We start from the raw sequence: 25,579 nt of genomic DNA, 5'->3' as shown, positions 1-25,579 counted from the left end.
AGTGGTTTTATTTCTGTTTGGCTCATTTGTGTGTTATGTGACTAATATTTATTGCCTAATTGCTATTCACTTATGAAGGGGAAAAAGGAGGTCCTTGATGATTAAACCCGGACACTGATTGTCGGTATCAGAATTGGCATTTCTTTGACTCACCCATGATACTGTCTGTCCCGTTGGCAGGAGGCGTACAGGAAGAGGTGCTGTAATGGTTTGTGCCACTACGATGGAAAGTGGACATCGGAGGAAGACTGGAATTGATGTCTGCTGAGGAGTGTGATGGATAGCTCTATAGCAAGAAGCAGAAAAAGGTGGCCATATTTAATCATGAGGTATTGAGTTAGTTAGTTTTCAAATACTTTTCTCACAACTCTCTATTTTACAATGGAGACAGCTTTTAGAATTTCAAAACAGCCAAGAATATATCTTGCTTATATCTGACAGCTTTCAATTTTCAAATAGTAAGTTATACAGATACATAGTTAGCTTCAGTTTGCATCCACTGTGGAGGAATATAATGGCAATGAGGGACACTGAGAAATGATCACAATCTCGAAACCTACCAAATTACAGCTTAAAATCATCTCCAACGTTTCAGAAACATAGAAGGCCACTCTATCATTAATTGTTTATACGGCCTATTGATCAAGTGAAAACGATTCCATTATATAATGAATAAACAACATTATGACCCGCAGGGCTTATATTATATTTCATCCTGACCTTCTTGAAACTAGATGGCAAAGAGTCAACAGTCTCAAATCTTCTTCCTCCCAAATTAAATTATCTTTTTGAACCACAGCAACGATAAAATTTAGTAAATAAAAAATTTAAAAAGCACTAATGATTAAATATTTCTCTTACTCATCAATATGTAACCATTGACTCTACTGAATTAAATTAGAACCATATGATTTATTTTGGTCTGAGTCCTTTCTTTCCATGTCCTACCTACAAGCACTCCTCATATAGCTGGCAATGAAAGAACATCTTCACACAATCATTTGGTTTAAGACTTTGCTTTGAGTTTAATCATTATATTAGTTTTCCAAGTAAACTACATTTCTTGGGTATGTCACAGTGCCCGTCAGGTGGCAAATTAGCTGCAATCCACCCATCTGCTTGGGAATGAACAGATCACTAAAATGGACATAGTAATTTACAAAAACGTGCTGAGCTATTTTCAAGATAAAAAGCAGCTTCAAAAGTTATTCTCATAGGCATTTGAATGTATTATGTAAAGACAAAGTATTGAAGCTAAAATACACTTTTTCTTCATATGTAATACATGAATGGACTATGAGTCTTTATTATATCATTATTGGAAATGCTGTTAAAATTGTTTATTTCAAAATTAGAGATGGGATATAATGCTGATAGTCACAGGTATTTAAAACCCAAGCATTTGTTCACGAGGAATGAAACCATAGTCTCTTGAGTACTGCCCTATTTACTCTGTGAGATCCATCTTGAATTCTACCTCTTTCTTGAAGATTCCCTGGCTACTTCCACAATCTCTTCTCTCCAGGTGCCTAATGCACTTACATTCTTCACGATGCCCTTTAACAATTATACTTTGCCTTTCATTTCTTGCTCATTCTAATGTATTTTCACCTTTATTGTAAACTCTATAAAGGAATAGAGCTTATAGTTCTGTATCCCACAACTTGTGGCTAACTATTGAACACATAATTACACTACATGCTCAATAAACAACCGGTTATCAGTTAGACTTTAACAAACAGTGGATTGAAGTATAACTTTTTTGAGAGCTAACTAAATAGTCTAAGAAAATGAATCTATGTATCAGAGGTAAGATTTGTCAATGTCACATGCATGGTTTTGAAAATATTACCTCTGGAAGCCCAAAATAGCCCAACTTAAAAGACTTCAGTAAAAAAGTTGAGATGATACCTTTAAATCTTTCCAAGTTCTTGAGAATGCCTTTCACATTTTTTAATTCCATGGACCTCTTTCTTTCCTTGACCTCAAAATTCCTTAGGCCACCTGTTAAAACTCATTTCCACTTGCCACCTAAAGAATACCCAAGGTAGTCCACGGAATTTCCTCCAATGAATAATACAGTAGACCCATTCCATAGCACAGCTAATCTGAAGGCTTAACAGGGATATAGCTATTTCTGCTCTAGAGGTAAACACTATAACAAAAGGGAGGAAAAGAAACAGAATGTGGAAAAAAATACAGATGACTAAGTTTAACTTGACTTCTCCACCATCCTATTCCATGCGGAATTTCTGAAGAACAGATGAACTACAAATCGGTCCATAATGTGCAAAAATCAAAAAAAGAGAAAAATAATTATAAAAAATATTTAACTACAATAATCAGAAGAACAAAACAGGTAACACATCCGTGAGAATTTTTGGAACTTTTTATGTAAAACGGGCAGTAATTTGGGACTTGACAAAGGGTTAATGGTGAGTTCAAAGAGTAAAAGGAAAAATTAATCCTCATACATTTAAAAGGTGGAAACCAATGCAATCCATGTAAACCAGTTATTTTCAGAGACTCAGAAAATTAGACGCTGAAGTAAACTAATGAGATTTATAAGTAGATTATTTTACATTAAAAACTATCTTGAAAACTACTGTCATTCAGAGATGGAATAAATACATCTCTGTAATAAAGACAGAGAATAATGTCTCTTTTAGAGGATTTAGGGATCAACTGTAAGAGGTCCTCTTAGTCTCTTACTCTAGCTGTTACTGCCTGTCCTCTTTGTTACAAAGGATAAGAGGAGTGTGACAAAGTGTGAGTCTTTACATGCCCACTATTCATTCACTTTAACTTATGATCCCCAAGAGTAGTGTATTTAGTGTCTATTAACAGAGTAACTGTTGGAAATGTTTCCATTAGTGGTATTTTTTATTCATCTACTGGTTGATTATTTAAAGATTAGAAAATATAATAGTTGGTACATATAAATAAGAATAAAATCATGCTTTGGGTTTGGGCAGGATTTTACAACCTTGGCACTACTGATCTTTTGTGCCAGGTAATTTTTTGCTGTGGAGGCTCTCCTGTACATGATGTCATGTTTACCAGCACCCCTAGCCTCTACACACTGGATTCCAGTAGCAGCCAGCCCCTAGTTATAACAATGAAAATGTCCCCAGACATTGCCAAATGTTTCCCAAAGGGCAAAATTGCCTTTGGTTGAAAATTACTGAAGTAAGGGTTTATGTTACAAAAAATAAAAGACAACAGAACTTCCTTTAAAGGAAAATCCCAGACTCCTAGGACTGTTTTCGCCCTGTAGTGCAAAGACCATGCCTAAATCATGCCAGACAGCGAAGACTCTATCCTGTTCTTACAAAGAACTCTGCCAAGTCATTCCAAACATAAATCATCCACAACCACCCATTCCAAAGCTTAACCACAAACTCCATTCATCTGAATGATTTTGTGTGTGTATCTGTAACACAGTAATGATTAGCTGTGGGATTCTGTTGGACAGGAGAAAACTGTAAAGGGGATTTAGAGACTAAACATCGGTAACTTGACAGTCGCTACTGAAATATGTGGATCTTAAGCTTTTTAATTACACATTCTATTATAACATGGTATAAAGTGATGAAGGCAATGATGTTTTTAAAATGTTTTATCTTTAGAGATAATATCAACTTGGCTTATCAAATTATACCCCAAATAATCCAGGAACAGCACTTTGCTTTTTCTAAACTATCCCTTTGTTCAATACGGGACTAGCCAGATGCTAAGAATAAAATTATAAGGAACTACCATTATTTTCAAGTGAAAGGACACCAACTGCTACTATATATTCAAAGTATTCTCAGTGTCAGATTCTTCTAAGACACTTCAGTAAAAGATTTTCAGATGGCTAAATATTCAAAGTAAAATGGTAACTAGATAGAATAATTCAATAGCTTTACTATCAGTGAGACAAATCATTAGTATACATTACCAGATAGCCTATTCATGTCCCCTTTAAAAGAAAAAAAATACTCTCTGAAATCTGTTAACTGATCAGATGAAAAATGAAAATCCTGTGTTTTGTGATAGATAAATGGCATTGCAAATATGGCTTCTGATATAGCCTATTGGGTTACTCCTTCAAAATGATCTTTTCTCCCTAGTTGATAATATTGTTTTGGTTCTGCAAAACTTTTTCTTAAAGAAATGTAGTTGGTTCCCTTTTTGAAATTATACTTTTTGTGCATGGAAGCACATTTCAAAGACACTTCCCATGCATGAAGTGGACTAGGATAAAATCAAATTGCCTAACTCAAAACTCTTGAGCATGATAGGAAAAGAAAGAAACACAGAAGGGAAGAAAAATCAACATCAAGTGGGCAACTCTTAATACAACTGGAATCCCAACATGCTGGTATAGTGCCCCAGACTTTTATTTGTAATCAAAACTTTCCTTATTCATAGGACACATGTAGTTTTGACCATAAGGTTTTAAAGAAGTGGAAAATGATGGTGGAGAAATAAAAATGTTAGCCAAAAGGAATTCTAGCATAATAACAGTGGATACAGTTGATATTTTTCTAAGCTTTCACTCTAGTATCTCCAAATAGGAGGTGAGTGAAGAGAAAATTTGAAAATAAGTCATCTGCTATTTACTTGAAATGTGCTGAAATGTGAGATAATTTGTGATTTACATGTTCCATCTTGGGAGATGATACAAAAAGGCCAATTCCGTTTCTACTGTTCGCTTCTCAGGAATATATAGGCTAACTGACAACTTAGCATCTCCACCACTAGGACCAACTAAATATGGATTTTCAAGGATATCAGAAATCTTAACTTCTGGAATGTTTTTGATTATTGGAGTAGGTTATCAGATACCTATTTTTTATCAGTACTGCTTGAGCAAAAGAGACCAAAGACCACATAAATCCAGAATGACTTCCTTTATCATAACAGAGAAAGACATCTAAATGTGGATATGAGAAGAAAAGGGGCAAATGCAAGACGAAGAGCAGTGGTGCAGGTATCACCTAGGATCACTCGATTTCTCACATGCTTTTGCATTTGTAGGATTTAAGGTTCACACATTTTTTAGACTACGTTATTGCACAAGGGACTCAAATTTCATCTTATCTGCATCCCAAACCTAACTTAAAATCTAGGTTCTTTCCTCTGTTTAATGACAAACTTTAAGTTCAACAGCAGACTCTGGGCTATGGTGGTATTTAAGGATTGAAAAAGTCACCTGAATTGTTTCCTCCAAGATAAAGAGACATGCTAGAATAGATTAATGTAGGTGATGGACAGAGTGGAAATGCTTAGTAATGAAAGACATAACACTCTAGAGCCCAGCAGTTTTCACCTGGAGTGAGGAAAACTGAGTGTGAGTGGCAGGCTAGGATGGGAATTAAAGTACTAAAAAATGGGAATCTGATCCATGTAGAAAACTCATGGTTTCTCTTACTGATGGAAGTCCATAGAAAATACAAAAACCCCATCTTTTGGGTACTTCACAACAGGCCAGAGCTGATACGAGCTAGTCAAGGGGAAACAAAATGCCCCTCAGTGATGTATGTAACCTACTGACCATCACTCTGCCCTCTGCAGCACATTCTTTGAAACTACAGCCAGCAAAAAATGACCAGGAACCGCCATGCTAAGATTCTGCAACTTAAATAAGTATGTATTTACGTACCTAAGAAAGCTGACATTGTGATAAAGAAGGCACAGAACAAAACACAATAAACAAAAGAACGATGCCAGAGAGACTCTGGAAGCGTTTCCAAAGGTGATCTGATCCTGTTACGTCTTTGATCACAGAAACAATACAACTGTAGGAATAATGGATGTGTGCCATTTTTGCACTTATGTGCAGAGTCCCACATGCATGGAAAGACAGAGGGTAAGATTTAATAAAGTAGCTGTGACATTCCCATTACCATGTACGTCTGCCTTACCAAACGTTCGTGTGGATGCAGGCTACAGTAGCTGTTGGACTGTGGAATATGAGAAGAGTTGCCCAACATTCCTGCATAGCCAGGCTGATTCATCCCACTGGAGGAGCTCCAAGGGTCACTGTTGTGATGGCCATCTGTAAAGGACAAAGAGAACCATGACTTTCTGAGGCATTCAGCCTTGCCTTACAGAATTGGGTTTTTTCATATACTTGAAAATGACTGCCTGACGTGTTATCCATCTTTGTGTTGGTTAGCTGATTACATCGGAAGACAGTCATCATTTCTTCCCAAGTGGCTCTATATTGTCCAACAAATATTCAACTGTAGAGAACAACGGAGTATATTTCTACCAAGAATTATGTCAAGTCAGCAAGGTAATTACTGCTAAAGGAAGTATTTCTTGTAAGTCTTCTAATCCTTTATTCTATGAAAGCCAACTAAAAAGTTAAATTGTTCCTAAACTTTGGGGTGAAAAGTACTTGAGACATTACAAAGTTGACAAGTTTTAAAAGCACATAAAGAAATAAATACTAATTTAAAAAATCCCAGGTTGAAACTGTTTAATTTCATTTTTGTAACATATATAATAGAATTAAAGTTGGAATTATATGGCATGTAGAGAAGATGTATCTCAAATATTTGGTTCTTAAGCTATTTTATTTTTAGTTTTTGGTATACAGGTATATAACTTGTCTTAAACCTTCAGCAGCAATCCAAAGGGTATGTACATATCCTGGGTGGCTATGATATAACAGAAAATTCTGAGAGCTTCTGGATTTTATAAAATGATTTATGAATTATAGAGGTTTAAATTATATAAAAATTATATAAAGTATCTTTTAATATGAGGATAACCTTTTGTTAACACCATATTAAAAACGTACCTACAGATTTTTTTTCATTCTGTGGGCCTACTGGCCTACAGCTTATTATTAGCAATTGCTACTGTTTAGGTTTGATTTCCCAAGCCTAAGGAACAAGATGATCTATATTACTGCTAAGTTCATTCATTTTTCCTTTTTTTCAATAGTTTAACAAAAAGTATTGACTACTAGGTATATATCAGGCCATCAGCTGGCTGTTAACTGTACAGCAGGTATTGCTTCCTTGAAAATAAGACTATTTTCACCATAACATTTTATTTAATAAAGGCCCATTAAAAAGTCAGGCAATAGAAACGTTAAATCTGACACTGTATTTCATGAAGCTCTTTTTCACTGAGTTCTTAAATCCAGAAGTTTGAATTTTGGAACTGGACTCATTTCAGATCGGGAGGGGGGAAGAGACTGTAGATTCCTCTCTTTAAGGAACCATGCAAGCAAAATCATGTCTGTGATTTTGACAACTTCAGAGTTTTAACTAGAAGATGGAAATTAAAGTTAAAAATAAGAGGCCACAGTAGTGAGTTTAAAATATGCCCCAGGCAGTTTCGGAATATCTTTCACCTTAATTGCATATTCCTGCAAGTCGAGTTCTCAGGGCACCAAGTACCCCTCTACTGAAGGGAAGCTGAACTGAGACACAATCATGACGTAACTGTTTCTGTGGTCATAATGTAAAAACACAGGATTTTTTTCAAAAGTTATCATTCATGTACTTGAGTTTGAGTCCTTAGATTACAGAGGTTTAAATGTCACCTTATATTCAAATATGAAGTTCAAGATCACTAACATTTTAAATAGATGGCACATATGACAAATAAATTGAAAACATATATCACTGAACAAGAGTCTCCTGACAATGTGATACACTCGGTGGCAATGCATTTAGGATTGTTAACACAGAATACTCTGCTCCGTGCAGACTTATAAAAATACATATTTTACATAAATTATGCTTTTCACAGTAAATTAATATTTATCACATCCCATGATCTTGGCATAATGTTGTTTTGAAAGAATAGAATTAGACGTGTGCAAATTAATTGTGCTCATCATAAATGTCAAGTCAATTTTTTTTTTTTTTTTTGCTTTTTGGGTATGCATATGCAGACGAACAAATTTTTTCTCCATGTTTTGTGTGGTCTGCTAGGGAAAGGAGCCTACTGATTTCATCTACCTGGCCTCCCTTGCAACGTTCACCCTTCTAGAAAGCCATTTTCCTGGGCAGATAGAAGAAATGTATCCTTCCATCAATTTTCTCAATTGCAATCTGTTTTGAGTGATGGATCTTTGAGTTGCCAACCTCTGTAAGCACATGTAGGACAATCTCTCCCACTGCTCACAAAAGAGGGGAGTGATGCTGAGGGAGCTACTGTTTAGAGCTGAAGGTGATAAGCTTTTTGTCATGGCACAAAACACACCCAGGTGACATAGCCTGCTGTGTCCCTTTGAGAGTTACACCCAGGACAGGTCACACAGATAAAGGACTCCTGACACACGAGCTCTATTATGCATGGGACAAATTCTCTCTATTCCTAAGAGAGCCACCTAATTTTATAGATTTCCATGAAATTTCACATGTGAACTAACAAACTAAAAGAGCTAACACACCAAAGGGAAGGAAGATTAATATATTTTAATGAGAATGATTTTGAGTGTGTCTAACTATGATCTGAGCGAGACACCAGGCTGCTTCCTTGGTACTCTTTGCCCCAAGTGTGCCCCCCTTCCTGTGACATGGCCCTTCCTAGAAGTGAAGAAAGAAAGAAAACTCATGGCCTGTAGACAAGGCTTATGCAAATAAGGATTTCACACTGGGGCAAAAAGAGTTAAAGTTTTCCACAAAGGGGTTCTTGGTAAATTCCACATCTAAATTCAGGGCATTAACTTGGTAACAAGATAATTACATTAGAAAATAAGTGCCACAGGCATACCAGGGCGGAGCCCTTACAGGCATCCTCCAAGTGGTCCATTCTTAAAGTAGCTGATATTTTAAATGTCTTGGTCTTTTTTTGAGCAGCAGAAAGTTGTATGCTACCAGTCGGGAAGACTACAAGCTCAGGGTGGGGGGGCACACATCCATGTATTTAAACATACTAGACAATTAAAAGAACAAATATACTTTATCTACCACAGAGCTGTAATTTTCTGTATTTGTCTTCTCCCCAGAAAGCTGAGTGTTTTATCCTAAGCCAGTTACTTTGTTGGGACAGAGCTTTCGACATGTAATATTCCAGTCTGTGGTAGGTTACTTCATATTGGACCCTTGTTCCTACCTACAAATAAGTAAGTGGATGAAAATTTTATATAAGGTTATAAATTACGGCAACTTTTTCCCTGTTGGCTAAATCCAGGATGTTCAAAACATACATGGAGTTGAACCACTTTGAAACAAAAAGCTACATTGTCTCAGGGATGGTGAAGATGCTGAAACAGTTGGTTGGTCTTGCGGTGCGTGGAAGACATTATTGCTCAAAGGGGTTCAATTGAAAAGAAAGGCTTAGTACACTTTTAATCAAAACATTAATTTTTATGGAATTCAGTACCTAAGAAGAGCATGACTTCAAAAATTCTACGCTTGCCTACTATTCTATTTCTTTTGCCCCATCTGTGACATGAAGTGACCCAGGGAAACGCTATCCAGTGGCCTTTCCCTCAGAAGCAGCAGCATCTTACCTTGCATGAAGAAGGAGCTAGGGAAAGTGCTGGTTGTTGGTTTGGAGGAAGGATAGCCTGGTGAGTCCCTATTGTAGTCGGCAGTGCTTGCTGATGGAGCATAGACCTGAGGAGAAAGAACCAACTGAGTTTTGCTTTTTGCATTGACCAAAGCATCTCAAAACTCCATTCTTTTATAAGACGTCGGCAGAAAGTGCTACATTTCTGCCCTTCCCAGTTTAAATCTGAACAAACCCTGGAAACAGTGCCCTTTCCAAACACACTAAAACAAAACAAAACAAAAGCTCAGTGTATTTGTATGAATAAAAAACAACCAGGTGTGTTATATTCCAGTCGATGAAAACCATGTCTAGTTGTAAATACACTATATAATACCCATAGGGTAATCCTGTGAGTCTAAGCCCTTCTTTCTTTTTCTTCTAAACACAGATGGCCCATGAGCATGTGAAAAGTAAAAACAGAAAGACATGCATCAAACCTCTTTCAAATGGTAGAGTAAAAACTCTACCTTTCAATTAAAATTTTCACTTTTACAGAGAGGAGGTGGAGAGAGAGAGAGACAGAAGGAGAGGGAAGAGAACACAAATGAACTATCCAAATCACAGAAAGTGATAAATATATCTTAGAATATTAAATTCCCAGTGTCAGCTTTTTGCAGAGATGCATGAAAAAGGCCATTAAAAGCCTGGCTCAACATAAGACCACCAACAATCAGCATGTGCATAGGAAGCAGGAGGAGGGAGCTCTCCTTTTTTGTGCTTATTTTATTTGTGTGTACAATAAACTTAAAAAGTGTGCCAAAAACCTAATTTACTTACATTCGTTTACTAATACTCATGAGACATGGGAAATCAATTCTTTATAAAAATAGCCTGTGTATTTTCTTGTTTATGTTTTCTTTAAACAGGACAGCATAGTAGAAAAGCACAAATTCATCAGGTATAGTTTAATTAGTTTTCCCTCTTGCCTTTTCTGCTAAATATAATTTTTTTTTAATCCCTATTTTCTTTTGCTCTCAAAGTTCCTCTCTCCAGATGGTCAGAAAGACTGAAACACTGTCATCCTCTTGATGAAAATGGATACCTTCCTGCCTCCATTTTGAAGCAGGCAGCGGCTCACAAAATTGGCAGTGAGCCTACAGTGATATTCACAGGTCACAGTAAAAGGAAAAGAAATTCACCAATAAAAAGGCAAGTACAGGGTTACGAAAAAATAACTCTCATTTTTTTTTACAGTGCACATCGAATAAACACCTCAAGAAAAATTATATAATTGCTCTCAGAACACCATGATTCATAAACTAAGCATTAATACAAGGTTTAGGATTTCACAAAGGATAGGTCCACAGAGACAGATGTGGGAAAATATGCATCTCTGTCCATACATCAAATAAACACTACACATGCCCCAAAGTGCCCTTGAAAATCGGGAGGTCCTGGAGCTTTAACAAAACAAAAACAAACCAGAAAAGCCCACGCGCGCTTTAGAAAACAGGGATTTTTCTGAAGGCACTAATGGTTATAAGCCCTATATTTCATTGGACTTTATTTTGTAATTTTTATCACATTTTAAATGTATGAACAGCGATTTGCTTATATTTCCACAGAGCTTATAAGAAGAAAAAAAAAGCAGTTTTTGAGTGTTTTTAAGGAACAAAGAATGAAAGAATAAAACTTTGGTCAGGAATTCAAAAACAAACCAATAATCTAATTTCTGTCAACCAAATCTCAGAATTTTCTTGAGAACTATTAACTAACAGTTTGGGAGTTACTACTAAAGATATTTACAGAAGGTCTTGAGTGTAACAAGACGAAATTTCGAAACATCACCTAGAAAAGGGGAAAACTGAAAACTGACAAAATGATTGTAGTATGACTGTAACATATCTACATGCTATTAGCCTGATCGCAATCTGGCCTCAGTATTAAGCTAAGGGTACTTTAGAATATCCCCAAATTTCAGAAATCAATACATACTTACTATAAAGCTGAAAAGAATCTCTGATCCATATTATGAAATCACCTTATGTTTTAAAATAATTGAAATCAATTATTTTAATATATACTTTAATTTTAATTACATATTCTATTATCCTTAAACATATATATCATTATGTCAACATCATTTGATGACACCAATAAGGTTTATCTCTTTTTTCCCCCCAATTAGGGTATAATTACTTGGCATTGCTTTTGAAGGAAAAGGAAAACTCTTTGGTTGATTTTGGTTATTAACAAGGAGGCTACTTTGACTATGAATTATAATCAAGCTCAAATATATGAGAGTATTTATATAAGTAAGAGTAAGTCACTTACTCCAAATTCATGAATACTGGGTGCATGGAGAAGAGTATCTATGGGACTGTAAGTTTTTAGGATACTTATGCTATTTCTGTTTTTCTCCTGTTGTAGCCAGTTGAAGACTTTTTAGGTAAGATGAAACTTTTTATTAATAAGAAATGGACCTGTTTTAGTTTTTTTATATAGGCAATTTCTACATATTTTATACGTTTTCTTTATATCATAATTTAAAAATCAGGAACAATGTTATTCGTTTTCCATTTAGATACTTTATCATTCTTACCTTAAAAGTTATTTTCAAGGAGAGATCTCTGTATTTTCATTTACATGAATAAATAAATATCACATATAACTACTCTTTTTTAAAGTAGGGAACCAACAAATTTTAGTTCAACCTCCCACATTTCAAATATAAGAAAACTCAATAATGAAATGGTCAAAGCAACCTACTTTTATTTTTCACTGTTTGATAGGTTACTTATTTTTTAGAAGGAGTCTCACTCTGCTGTTCAGCTGGAGTGGAGTGCAGTGGCGTGATTTCGGCTCACTACAGCCTCACCTCCTGGGTACAAACGATTCTCCTGCCTCAGCCTCCCGACTAGCTGGGACTAAAGTCATATGCCACCACGCCCAGCTAATTTTTTAATTTTTAGTAGAGATGGAGTTTGCCATGTTAGCCAGGATAGTCTTGATCTCTTGACCTTGTGATCCGCCCACCTCAGCCTCCCAGAGTGCTGGGATTTACAGGGATGAGCCACCATGCATGGCCAGGGTACTTTTTTTTTTTTAGAATGGTGATGGAGACATAAAATGGTATTTATGAAAACACCATGATCATAATAATGATCACAGTTCAGTTTACGTCTAACGTTTTAATCTTTCATAACCTGAATAACCAGTGAACTGCTTCATTATTTTTATTCAGTCAGCTCTTTTGTCAGTTTCTCAGTCAAGCCTTCAAAGTATGGGTTGCAATAAGGTATTTAATATTGACACTAAAGTCAATTAGAAAAGCTCATATCCATTCAGGTTTCAGTATTATTATTCTAAGTATATGGAAAGTTTAATAACATAATTGTTAAATAAAATAGCTTCATTTAATTAATAGGATAACAACCATCCCAGATCTCTTCAAGGAGTTGGAATTGTTTTTAATGACCAACACTGGAAAATCAGTCTAATCTAAAATAAAATAAAAATCCCAAATTCTAGTACCATGTATTGGAGTGACCCCAGTTATGAAATATAAGGAAAATCCAAAATCTATCCTTGAATTTTTCTCCAATAAGGGGCTTAGATCAAGGTGACTATTGGCATTCTGATTTCTCCCACAAGAGTAATTAAAGAAGTGTGAAACTTTTGTTGCCAAATTGGAAATGGGAAGACGTGGTCAAACTCCGAGGTCACAGCTCTTCTAGTAAATTATTTGTTGAGTAAAACCTTCATGGAAAACTAGTTACACAGTATATTTAATATGCAAACTTAGCGCCATTATCTCTTTTCTTATAATTCTGCATTTATGAGAAAATCATACATATAGAAATCCTGAGTTTAACAAAGCTCTCTAGATAACACTAAACCTTGAACTGATGAAAGTTAAAAAAAAGTTTTCATTTTACAGACTTAATTTTTGGGTGGGGGGGGGATAATCTGAGAAGTATTACTATAGTACATCAGCTATCCCATTCAGTGTTTCCAACTATTCTTTCTGCACTCAAAGAAAAAACAATTTAATTTCTTCTAAATAAAACCTGTGCCCAACAGAAAAGAATACCAAGAAGGCACAGAAATCAACAAACAAAACGAAACAAAGGTATGCCTCCTACTTTTTTCCTTATGAAGCTCTCATTTTTTACTGGCCTTGGCATATCAGTTTCAATTGCGGACATTTTAAATTAATAATGATCACCATTTGTTTAAAGCCTCTTGTGGAACAACTTTGCTGGTGGGAGTTCCACATATATTATAACTAACTTTCATAATGATCACATAAGGTGGATATTATTAATACTATCATTCTTATTTCACAAGGCTGATGTATCATACGAAAGTCAACTGTATTAGCCCAGCCCAGCTTGTGTCTGACTGCGAGTTCCACCATTTATTAACTAGGCAATCTTGGACTGGTTATTTTTAATTCAGGTCTTCAGATTCCCGCCTGTAAAGTGGAAATGACCATGCCTGCTACGCGATGTTCTTGCAAGAACTCGATGGTCTAATATGTGTAAAGAAACTAGAATGGAACCTGGCACAGATTAATCATACAAAAACATCAGGCATTAGTGATGAAGTCTTGCTGCCATTGTTTTTATTATTTGGACAAATGTGACTGAGGAATGTTAAGCTATCTTTGCATGTTACACATTTGTTTCAAGGGGTAAAGCAAGGATGTGAACTGATCATCAAAGTCTATGTTCTTTCCATTAAAAATAATTATTTGCTTTTAAAGGGAAAAGTAAAATATAGGTATTAACATGAGGCTATACTTTGGTCATAGTTCAGAGAAACGGTCTTGCAGGGTCTGATAATAACCTTTTAAGAAAATAAAATGTCATAATACACGTTATGGTGAAATCAAGTATATGTTAAGTAAGCTGCTTCCTGAAGGAGAAACCTTAGCTCTGAGGGAATAAAGAAAAGTGGCTTCGTATCACATCACCATATGTGGATGGGCGGTAGGCACCCGATTGTCCAGTAGGCCTTTACTACTCCTTCACATTACTACCCCTTAGTGACTCTGCAAGTACCATCTGAATATATCATTTCCAAAGAGAAATCAGTTCAGAGTCATTGAAACATTGTAAGTGAGGCTTTCAGACCCTTAAAGAGAGTTACCGTATGCTTTATGGAAAGCAGAAAACAGCAAAGCAGAATTGTGCCACAGATGCCCAAGTACTAAAGGCTCATTCAGTAATTCAGACCTTGGGAGAGTTCACAAACGTCCTCACCTGTGACAGTTAAACACTCAAATGCCAAGAGTTAACTGTGTGTCACTGACGTCCACAGAACTACCCATGTGCTTTGATGCTTCTCAGCATCTACTGGGGAAATATACTTGTAGGTGATTAGCTTACTACTCAGGAAGCTGGGTTGGACCCTCAACTCTTACAATATTTTTTGAAGGACATAGTTCTCAGTAAGAAAAATGAATGGTTCCAGGGCAGTGATATGTCCCCATTCAGAAGAGTTCAGATGGACCCTGTAATTGTCCTATGTGACCAAGATAAAGACATTGCTAGCTAATCCACAAAGCAAAGAGAAGATGCACTCAGAAGAGACAGCCTCTGGATACTACATAAACAGGTTTGGTAGGATACCAGAAATCACCCAGTTCTGGAGTCAGACCAATTAGGTTCAAATTCCAGCTCTCACAATTTCTTTTGAGTACATAACAACGTACCTTATCTCTCAGAACCTCAGTTTCCTTACTTGTCAAATGGGGCCATTCTTGTCAGGATCAGGGATAACGTACGTCAAACATAATTCTTAATCTGTCATGGGCACTCAATAAATGGGGTTACTAATTCTATCTCATAAGAGGTACGCATTGCTTATAATTATTTTTAACAATGGGTCTAGAAAGCTGCTGTCCAATTGGCAGCCATTAGTAATACATGGTTATTTGAATTAAACTTAATAAAAGTTAAATCAAATTGAATGTTCTGTCCCTCAGTCACCGTAGCCATATTTCAAGTTCTCAACAGCCACATGCAGTCGCTGGTTACCATACTGAACATCACCAACATAGGACTTTCCCGCCATCACAAAAAGGTGTGCTGGGGAGTCCCAGTGTAGAGTCAAGTTCATCCATGAGGAAGGCACTGGGCCATGTTTGTCCCTCGCTATCAGGACAGCTCTCACAGTAAGCCTACCGTGTGTAAGACTTGCTATTCCCTGAGGCTGGGGAAGCAGGAACTCTTCCGGAGTGCAGGTGGGAGAGGCAAGTTCTAGGTATCCCTGCTACCTGGCATATAATTGCTGTTCAATAAATGTTGATTGTATTGAATGGCGGAACACTGAGGTCTTAGCTTTATTTCTTATTTTTAGAGTCCTGTGTACTCTTGCATATTTCTTTAAGTCTTTTTTTCTGACCATCTGCCAAAATGCTTGCAAGTTGTGCCAAACTTGCACAATAGACACATGGAAGAGTGTCTATGATCCCAGGTTTCTGGATATGTAGGAAGCGAAAGGAAGAAACTCTTAATCTGCAATTTGGTCCTTGGCCTCTGGTGTTTTTGACAAAGGAATTGCAGTTAGACATGGTGTGATCACTTTTTATGGACAATAAAAGTTGAATAGATTTTTAGCTTTTTTTTGCGGTAGTTTTTATATTACTGATAATTGGGCCCCTCTATTCCACATTCTTTCTAGTTTTTAGTATTATTTGCCAACATCCTTTTCTAGCACTTTTATTATTATTATTTTTTACAGACACTCCTTTTTCTTTCATGCTACCTCCACATCGGCTGCCCTCTGTCTTGCCTCTTGGCATCATCTTTTTAAAGCTCAAATGAGTTCAACTTCATTTTTTAAGGGAGTCAAAGGAAGAGGTGAAAGGACTTACCCCAGGGCCTGGACAGAGCCCAGGCTCCTGACTTCTCTGCCAGTTCTCTTGGCATTCTCCTTCCTAAAGTCTTTTCTAAGTTGCTAACTTAAAGCAAGTCAAATGGCATAAAAGATCAGTCTTGAGATTCAAGTAGTAGAGTTGCGTAATGGACTGTGAGGCATCAAGGCAGTTAATCATACTCAAAGGCACAGGACAGAACAGTCCAAGAGTGCAAACAATCAAAACCCAACCCAAACCATAGGATTCAAGCTCATTCACCTGACATATTTTTAAGATCGTCAAGTCAAGGAATATTTACTAACAGAGGAAGAACACTCCTTCACGTCCAAGTGATGGTTAAAGTGCGACCTCTGTTATCACATAAATAGGAAATGTGTTTAGAAATAACACATAGATGCCTTCAGTATGCTGACAAATAGGAGGGTATTTCTTATAACCGGAAACATTTCACAGGTGTAAGCTTTTAAAATTGTGACTTTTTACTCCATCTAAATCAGCTCAAGTATTTAAAAGAACTAACCAAGTAGTTCTAAGTAACCAAAACAATACATGGTAAGAAGAGTTTTACTCCTCAGATTCACTTTATTGGTAATGTGAAAAAAAAAAGTATTTCAAAACTATCAAAATGTGTAAAAATGTCCCATTCATGTGTATGATATTCATATTTTATTTTTACTCATTGAGTGATGACCCATCTTCCCTCTACCCGGATGCACCACAAAAAATCTATGAAATAGAATATACGTATTTCCCCAAAAGGAAATTCCCTGAGCATGTTAATATATTTAGAACAGAATTCACTTCAAATATACATAAATATCTATACATCCCATCACAAAAATCAGATAATTTTCTCAGCTTCTAAATATCAGCTGAGTCACTATTACAATTAAGGGATCTGAGGCACAGAGAGGTTAAGTAACTTGCTTAAAGTCACAGAGCTAATAAACAGGCAAAACTGAGATTCAAAACCATGTATTCTTGTTTCAGAGTTTGAGTTTTCAACTACTATAACAGTATCTCCTGATAACCGAGAATTCTCTCCAGGCTGCTGATGGACTCCTATCAAAACCCAGCTTTGTAGGGTCCTAGGTCCCCTATACTGCCTGGCCATTTAGCAGCCTAGTGCTGTTTTGCCCATAGAGAAGAATGCAAGACCATCTCAGGGCAGCACAAAGGAGGTTCTTGTGTGTTACTGCAAGAAGCAGGACCATTCATCTGTCTTCCAGACATGAAATTGAGCTAAGATGCAGCAGGTATTAATAGACTTGTTTAATACTACTAGAGATGGAGAGAGGTTAAGTAATCGGCTGAGAGTTACACTAGGGCTTAGTGGTGAAACCAGACCCATGACTAAATACTAGTGCACCAAACTGAGTAAAACCCACCATATTATTATCTCAAGTATGAAAGTGAAGTGTGAATACAGTCTTGTCTATGTGTACTAGCCTCTGGCTCCAAATACTTCTTTTTATTTTTACACCTGCATTTCTCTTGCTCTTGGCAATAACTGAGCAGACACTCTATGTTTCCTATTACTTTCAATGTAGTATATCAGAGGAATGCTCACTGCCAACATTATGAGTACCTTGGCCCTAGCTGAGAGTGCCTTAAACTGATTAAGTTATACCTGGCCAAATAACGCTTGAAACACTTAATTGCTTAAAATTTGGTCCAGGTGAAACCCTGACTTCTTCCTGGTTACATTCCTTATGTTACTTATTCATGTGGGAGTTGGCTTCATTACCGGGCTCAGGATTGGCACAGATAAAAGACTGGGATGCTAAGCATATCACAACTCTAATATGTTCTAAACACCTAACTATGTTGTTTCCAAACTTGTATTTACCAAATGCACATGAGAAGAAATTCAAGGTAATGTTAAGGAGAACCTGCTGTATTATTTCAATTAACCATTATTGCTTCTGGTTATCTTAAATCTTAAACAGATGTGACTAAATTATTTATATCTCTGTTTACATCTATTGTATCAAATTCATGATTGTCAATTATGCCTAACAGATCATCTCCCATCTCAACACGATCGCCCCCTTTAGCAACCAACTGATTTTTGTTTTAGATGATGACTACTGCTTCATTAAGAGGTGTTGGAACATCAAAATAGGTTTCGTTATCTGCCAAAAAATAGCTTTGCGACCTCTGAAAGCACCGTTTTATCAATTAAATTAGGGCAGCAAGTCTTCCAGATGAAAACAAATTCTATGACTCTGCAATAAAGACAGAAATTAAATTTAGGTTTACTCCACTGTTCATTGTTGTTTCCTCTATACCCTATTGTACACTAAGAAGGCCTGCTAAGGATAGCCAATTGCAGAAACAATAACATTAAAAAGAGCATTACAAAAAAAAATGTGCAGGTGTGCTTGGGCAAATGTGTGTGTGCATGTAATGCCTGGCACAGAACAGGCTCAAATTTTTACTAAGTGCATGTATGCATGAATGAATAAACATGCCACACACAAGACACACATCAAACTAAGAATAACATCATAGCACAGAGAAAGATAAACATTCATTGGTTCTGCCAAAATCGATTTTACTGCATTCCACTTCTCTAACATGTTTAGGGCTGAGCTTTCTTTAGGACATGGAATTACCTATAATGGTCCTAAGGATTTTAAGAGCACCATTCCCCCACCCTTTTCCCTTTGAAACTTCAGTCCACAGGTTGATGCCGGAAGCCTAGAGCTAACATCCTTAAGAAAGGACGTAAGCCCAAATACGTTTAGATACGATTGGAGTGAACAAGTTAATTTCATTGTTGCAGACTTTTGTCAAGGTACATTATCATGAGGGGTAAAAGCCTCCATTCCTGGAAGAGTTTCCACAGTCACAAACACACTTTTCATCACATCTCCAACCACTCCCTGTCTTTAAAAACGCTGTCACAGTTTGTTAGCAGTTATTGCCCTTCAATGCAATGAGGTTTCAGATCTTTTCCCAATAATCAATTTTTAGAAAGCATTTTTGGAAAGCAGAGAAGGTGTGAGAGTTCTAAGAGGGGGTAACAAGAAGGGAAAGCAGCACAAAGAAAAATGCTAACTATGTTATAGTTTAACCTTTTGCATACAACCCTAAAGGCACTCTCCAGTCCCAAATGTCTTTAATGCTGTGTTTGTACCTAATAAGCACAGACAGCCAGAAAGCCATCATTCCTAAGTACCTGTACCTATTCCTTCCCAGAAAGCAAGAGTGATCAAGGAGAAAGTTACGTCAGACACAAGCAGAAAGTCACACTTTGAAGAGTCGATACCCAAGTAAGAATGAAAAGACAGTGAGACCAAGATTCTAACAAGCATTGAAAAAAAAAAGAAAAAGAATACTCAAAGGAACAATTCACAAAAGAAAATACATAGGTACTTCTCTAAATATATTCTTCAATCTCGAAGTTAATTACATCAAGGAAATGACAAAATTCTATCACTAACCATTATTTAAAGTTCCTATCTTCATAGTATTTTCAATCAAAAAGACTTTTTTTCATCCATCATCATATTTGATCATCATTTTGAGATGGATTATCTATCCAAGTGGTCAACCATGCCACCTATCTTATACAATCGGCAACAGAAGCTTGGAGAGCTTGGAGTGGGTTAAGTGCCTTCCTTTTCCGTGAGTCACGTGACTGAATAAGGGTAGGAACGGGGATATAAACTAGGTCTTTTCACTCTAAATCCTGGGTCAGAAGTTAGCATTTGACCAGAATATCCTTCCAAATCACCTACAGTCTAAGGAATCTGGTGGACAACTTTTCGTATTTCTAAAAGATACCTACTAGTGTTAAGTAGAGTTATAAATGAACTCTGCTGTGCTTTGAAGCATCAAACTTAACTCTGGGTGCTTTAAACAGATGCCTTCATCTGCTGCTTACCAAGAGAATTGTTATGAACAGTGAGTTTCCAATCTGGTAAAGTTTTGAACAGGAATCACTGGCATGGTACACTGTAAAATTGTTACCCCATCTTCCCTTTCACAAAGCTGAAAAAAAGTACGAATTATCTTTTTTCTGTCAAAACATACGGCCCTAACTACTTTCAACTGCAAACAAAAGCATGAAATAATTACCAAATGTATGACTCTGTGGCACAGATTGAAATGAAAAAAATAAGTATGCAAGTTGTCAACATCCATGTCCAATCAGCTGCTTCTCTATCTGTTATCCATTCAAATGCCCACCCCCTTCCCTCATGCCCAAAGCAAACTTTTAGGTGAAATCAACCAGCAATATTTCACTAATTTAACTCAGAGCAGAGCTTCTAGCTAGCAACAGGGTTAAGTGCTTTGGTAAATTACATACAAAACGAAAAATTGGAAGGGCAGAATTTTCCCTAGGAGCTAGTTGGGAGATTTATAATGTACAACAGCAACTAGAAAACGTGTTAAAGCGAGTAGTCTTTTGTACAAACCATATGTGCTAAAGAAATGTAAGGAAAGTTATCCTATAGGGTTATTCAAAAACACTTCTTGAAGGAGGTGAAATATTAATTAAGAAAGGCAATAATATTCCTGAAATAGGACCAGAAGAATAAGTCATCAACAATAATTAGTTCATGACTTCAGGCATACTCAAAATGTAATTGAATTAGCTTTCTCTAAATATTTAAATTTTAGGTATTTTTTTTAATTTGATCTAATTTTTTCACAATTTAAAAAATGTGCTGTGGGAAGCTGGGGAGAGATAGCAAGGGGAGAAATGTCAGATGTAGGTGATGGGGAAGAAGGCAGCAAATCACACTGCCATGTGTGTTCCTATGCAACAATTTTGCATGTTCTTCACATGTACCCCAAAACCTAAAATGCAATAAAATAAATAAAGGGGAAAAAATGTGCTACTGGGTACCTCAAATATTCTTTGGGAAAGAGGAGGGCATAAATAAATGTGAACAACAGCAATTTCTTTAACAATAAAAGTTATAGTAAGAATGACCCTTTGATATTTCTTTCCAAGAAATGTAAACTTTGTTAACTACTTTGTTCAATAATTTTGGATTTTCAAAAATAGAAATGTAAAACCCAGATAGATGACTGCTTAAAATTAAAAGAAGTAGTTTAAAAATTTCAGTGTTGATGAAATTAAAGAGAAAACGTCTTTACAAGAAAAGCAGCAGTTTAACACAACAAAAGGCTCAGAATTGATTTCTGTCTTTTTTGTCTTTCTTGATAAATTAGTATCTAGTGAGAATTTAAGAGAAACATACAGAAAGGTTAAAAGAAGCAAGGAATGTTTCCTATTTTTCTTTTTTACTGGTGGAGAAACATCCATTAAATTAGATAGTAATTTGTATACATAATTAGGAAATATTAGGTCCTCTGTCTGGAACTTTCTAATCTATAAATAAACATAAATGAATGTGTGTGTATTGCAAGTATGCATGTGTATATAATAACATTAAATTAAAGGTTTATAAAGCATAGAAGTAGGGGATAGGAAGGAACCGCTTAATGGGTTAAGCATTTCCTTCTGGGCTGAGGAAAATGTTCTGGAACTAGACAAATGTAATGATTGCTCAACATTTTGAATGTACTAAATATTACTCAATGGTTTTACTTCAAAATGGTTAATTTTATGTTATGTGACTTTGACCTCCATTAAAAAAACAAAATAACACATAGTAGCAAATTCTTAACTTACACGTTGTCCTTCAGTAAAAAAATATTTGCAAGGGCCCCTCAGTAGGGAGATGGAATTCTAGTAGAGAGGACAAGATAATGGCCAAATTTCTTAAGCAGTTAAATCTTGTTATCAGTTGCTACATGGAACATTTAGGTAAATAATGTAGCTATTATTAGGAGAGGAGGCTGCCTTTCCACTGAAATAAAAACTGCTCTCTTACCAAAGTCACTCATGTTCTCTGTTAGCAAACTCAGCGTTCCTCATTCTACCAAGAAAATGAACCTATGATTTTTCCATCATTGCCAAAACATCTTAGGAGAGCCAACTGGCTATAAATAATGGTCCCTAATGTGCTCTACAGAGCAGGAGACAGCTTTTTAGATTTGGTTCTATCAGTAATGAACTGACCACAGATAGGCAAGTCTCTTAACCTCTTTCTGATTCTTACAATATTCATTTGAAAAACGTAGTTCATAACATTTACCACTGCAACAAGACACTGAGGAAACACTGAAAAAGTAGGAGCTCTAAGGTATTTAATTTGTAGAGCATGTCCAGCACCTGGATGATGCTGAAATTATTTTTGATGTTGATGAACCTCAGTGTCCTTAAACTGAAAGCTTCTTGATATGTGGATAATCTATTCAGCTCTTCTTTCCAAAAAGTCTAAACAGGACTGTGTACTAATAGTATAATATGGACAGGAATATGGACCAAATATGGGAGAAGAATGAGCTCAATCAATTTTCATTAAATATATTTCATCTTCTAAATTTTCCAAAGACTTTTCTTTTAGAAAGTCATATTTTGGCTGGGAGCGGTGACTTGCACCTGTAATCCCAGCACTTTGGGAGGTTGAGGTGGGCAGATCACTTGACGTCAGGAGTTCCAGACCAGCCTGGCCAACATGGTGAAATCCTGTCTCTACTAAAAATACAAAAATCAGCCGGGCGTGGTGGTGGGTGCCTGTAATCCCAGCTACTTGGGGGACTGAGGCATGAGAAACGCTTGATCCCAGGAGGTGGAGGTTGTAGTGAGCCAAGATCATGCCACTGCACTCCAGTCTGGGTGACAGAGTGAGACTCTGCCTCAAAAAAAAAAAAAAAAAAAGAGAAAGAAATTCATATCTTACATGAATTATCTAAGACTTATCCCCCGATAAATACTATGGGCTCCTTAGGAGCAAAGATTATGGTTTAGAGCACATCCAACACAATGGGTTGCCCAAGCAGGTACCCAATGAATAGTAAACAAATAAGTGAGTCAGCCAAAGTAGAAGAGAACCAGTCCTTTCCTTCACATACAAAGTTTATGCAGCAGAATTTTAGTGTTGAAGGGGAAGCATACTTCATATATCCTTTTTCAGAAACTGTTCTCTGAATTATGAGTGGCTTCCACAGGTGTTGTGCATGGGGTGAACTTCTGGCCTTGTACCAGAAAGAAGGTATCATACAGAGATGACACAGATATGAAAGGTATCATGATGCAATTCCACAGTTGTCCCGCACTGGATGTGCAGACTTGTCCAAGAAGCTCATCCATGTAGAATTTTTGACCACCTCTGACTTGCTGTATTTGTGATATCTGTATCTCAGTTTCTGTGTCCAAATTTAATTCTTATTTTATTGTTGTAGGGACAGGGTCTCACAATGTTGCCCAAGCTGGTCTCAAATTCCTAGCCTCAGAGAATCCTCCTGCCTTGGCCTCTGTGCATGGAATTTTAAAATAACAATTGCAAGAAATTACAAAAAAACAAGAGTCAGTTTATGAATTTAATCTTCTTCCCAAAATTCAGAAACGTAATCAGAAGTCACAAGCAAGGTAAGACCATGCATCGTCTTTGATGGTGTTTCCTATTTCCATTGGATAGAGCCTCAAAAACATGTTGAACTGACTTATAAGGAGGCACCACACAGAATACAAACCTCAAGCTGCACTGCCTGCTTGAAAAACCCTCCCATTTTACCTGCTCCCTAATTCTTCCTGTTCTTCACCCATTAGCCTACACTGCTCATTTTGCCCTTTGCCTGTGTCGTACCATGTGTTGCTGTCTTGTTTTATATTTATGATTTGTTTTCTCAAATCTCCCAGACCGCATGTGTCATTCTTTTCCCAGTCACTCTCTAGGTCTGGTAGATAAGATACTTGATGCTCATTTTCCAGTGATGAGGATGACGATGATGACAATGATGAGGGAAATTACCCTGCAATGCCCATTCTCCACTTCTTTACCTTCCTTCCACACCCACTACTTCAATGAAACTGCTCAAGAGCTCCTGGATGCTGCAGCCAAATGTGGCTTTTATCTCTCAGCAACATCTGACACTGTTGACAATTTCCTCCTTCTGGTCAGATCGGCTTCCCTTGGCTTCTCTGACTCTTAAGTTTTCCAGGTCCTCCTATCCCTCTGGACTTTTAAATTCAATTACATCTCACACATACCCATTTGAAAGGCTCCTTGTCACATTCATGATAAAATCTCAACTCCTTAATAGGACTCACAAGTGGCTTTTTGATCAGGCCACTGTTTATCTTTTCAGTCTCTTCTTTTACTGTTACCTTTTGTACCATAAGCTCCAGGCATTCTGAGCTACTTCTGGGTCACGGGATATGCCATGCTCACCTGCTTCCAGTTACAACCCTTGAGTTTTGCCAGCTTAACTCCCATTTATCCTTGCACTTCACTTCCTCTAAGATCAAATGTGGACTAGTTGCCCTTTGTATATCTACCTTCAGGAGCCTGTACTCCCCAATCATTGCATGATCAGACTAGGTTATAATAGTCTGTTTGTCTATTTCATGTTTGTCTTGTTCAGAGTTATATTCTAACACCTCACTCGTAGTAGACATTTGATAAGTATTAGCTGAATTACTTTATTCTGTCAAGCTTCCTTTCGGCATCTGAGTGAAGGAGTTAGGAAAAGTACATTAAAGTGGTTTTTTTTTTTTTCTTAAACAACCAAAATAACTCCTCCCGAAATAGGAAAGATGAAATCTACTGCCTCTCTGTAACTCTCTGGAACTGATAATCTCAGGCGATAGTGCTAGTCCAAAGAACAGATACAGAGTTTCATCCAAGTGCATGTCAATGACTTACCATCAGTGAAGAAGCCTGAAGCTCTGGCTATTTTTGTTCTTTAAATTCCCTGTGTTCTGCTCCTGTACTTAAAGCCAGATGCAGAGGAATCCCAGGATTCAGAATCCCTCATGTTAGCTGCCTTGAGTGCAATGTGGGAAAGAGAATGAAAACTTCCACTGCTTAGAGGGCCACAGAGCTCAGGGGTAAAAATGAGCAAGGACCCGAGTCATGGTTTAAGCATGGGAGCATGTGATCCAGCTTCCACCATATGGCTAAGAGAGGGCATCCTTCATCTTCAACATGTTTTTACCTGCAGTGGTTTTTTACTTCAATTTGACAGCAATATTGTCTTTGGAGACCGTTTCTTACTAATGATACTTTTCTTCTGTTACATGCCAGCCACACCAAAGATGGCCACATCAGTGTGACTGCTCCTAAGATGAAATGATCTGTGGTGTTTTAAAAATAGTCTGAGGTGAACAAACCATGTTCAGATTTGCATTTCCTTGAAATGCAATGTTATTTTTTA

General features: G+C 36.8%; 1 protein-coding gene across 41 annotated transcripts in view; it reads right to left on the bottom strand.

Moving 5' to 3' along the window:
• TCF4 (transcription factor 4) overlaps positions 1-25,579 on the bottom strand; it is a 369,465-nt gene that overhangs the window by 45,219 nt on the left and 298,667 nt on the right. For all 41 annotated transcript variants that reach the window (XM_017498003.2, XM_017498009.2, XM_017498008.2 and 38 more), the window contains 3 exons: positions 9,470-9,575; positions 5,913-6,046; positions 154-286 (listed from right to left, as the gene is read on the bottom strand). In XM_017498003.2, the coding sequence (XP_017353492.1) occupies positions 154-286; positions 5,913-6,046; positions 9,470-9,575 (373 nt within the window). The remainder of the gene's footprint in view (positions 1-153; positions 287-5,912; positions 6,047-9,469; positions 9,576-25,579) is intronic.

Source organism: Cebus imitator, unplaced genomic scaffold, assembly GCF_001604975.1.
Source record: "Cebus imitator isolate Cc_AM_T3 unplaced genomic scaffold, Cebus_imitator-1.0 Scaffold236, whole genome shotgun sequence".
In the NCBI taxonomy this organism is placed as follows: domain Eukaryota; kingdom Metazoa; phylum Chordata; class Mammalia; order Primates; family Cebidae; genus Cebus; species Cebus imitator.
This window is presented reverse-complemented; position numbering and strand designations above follow the sequence as displayed.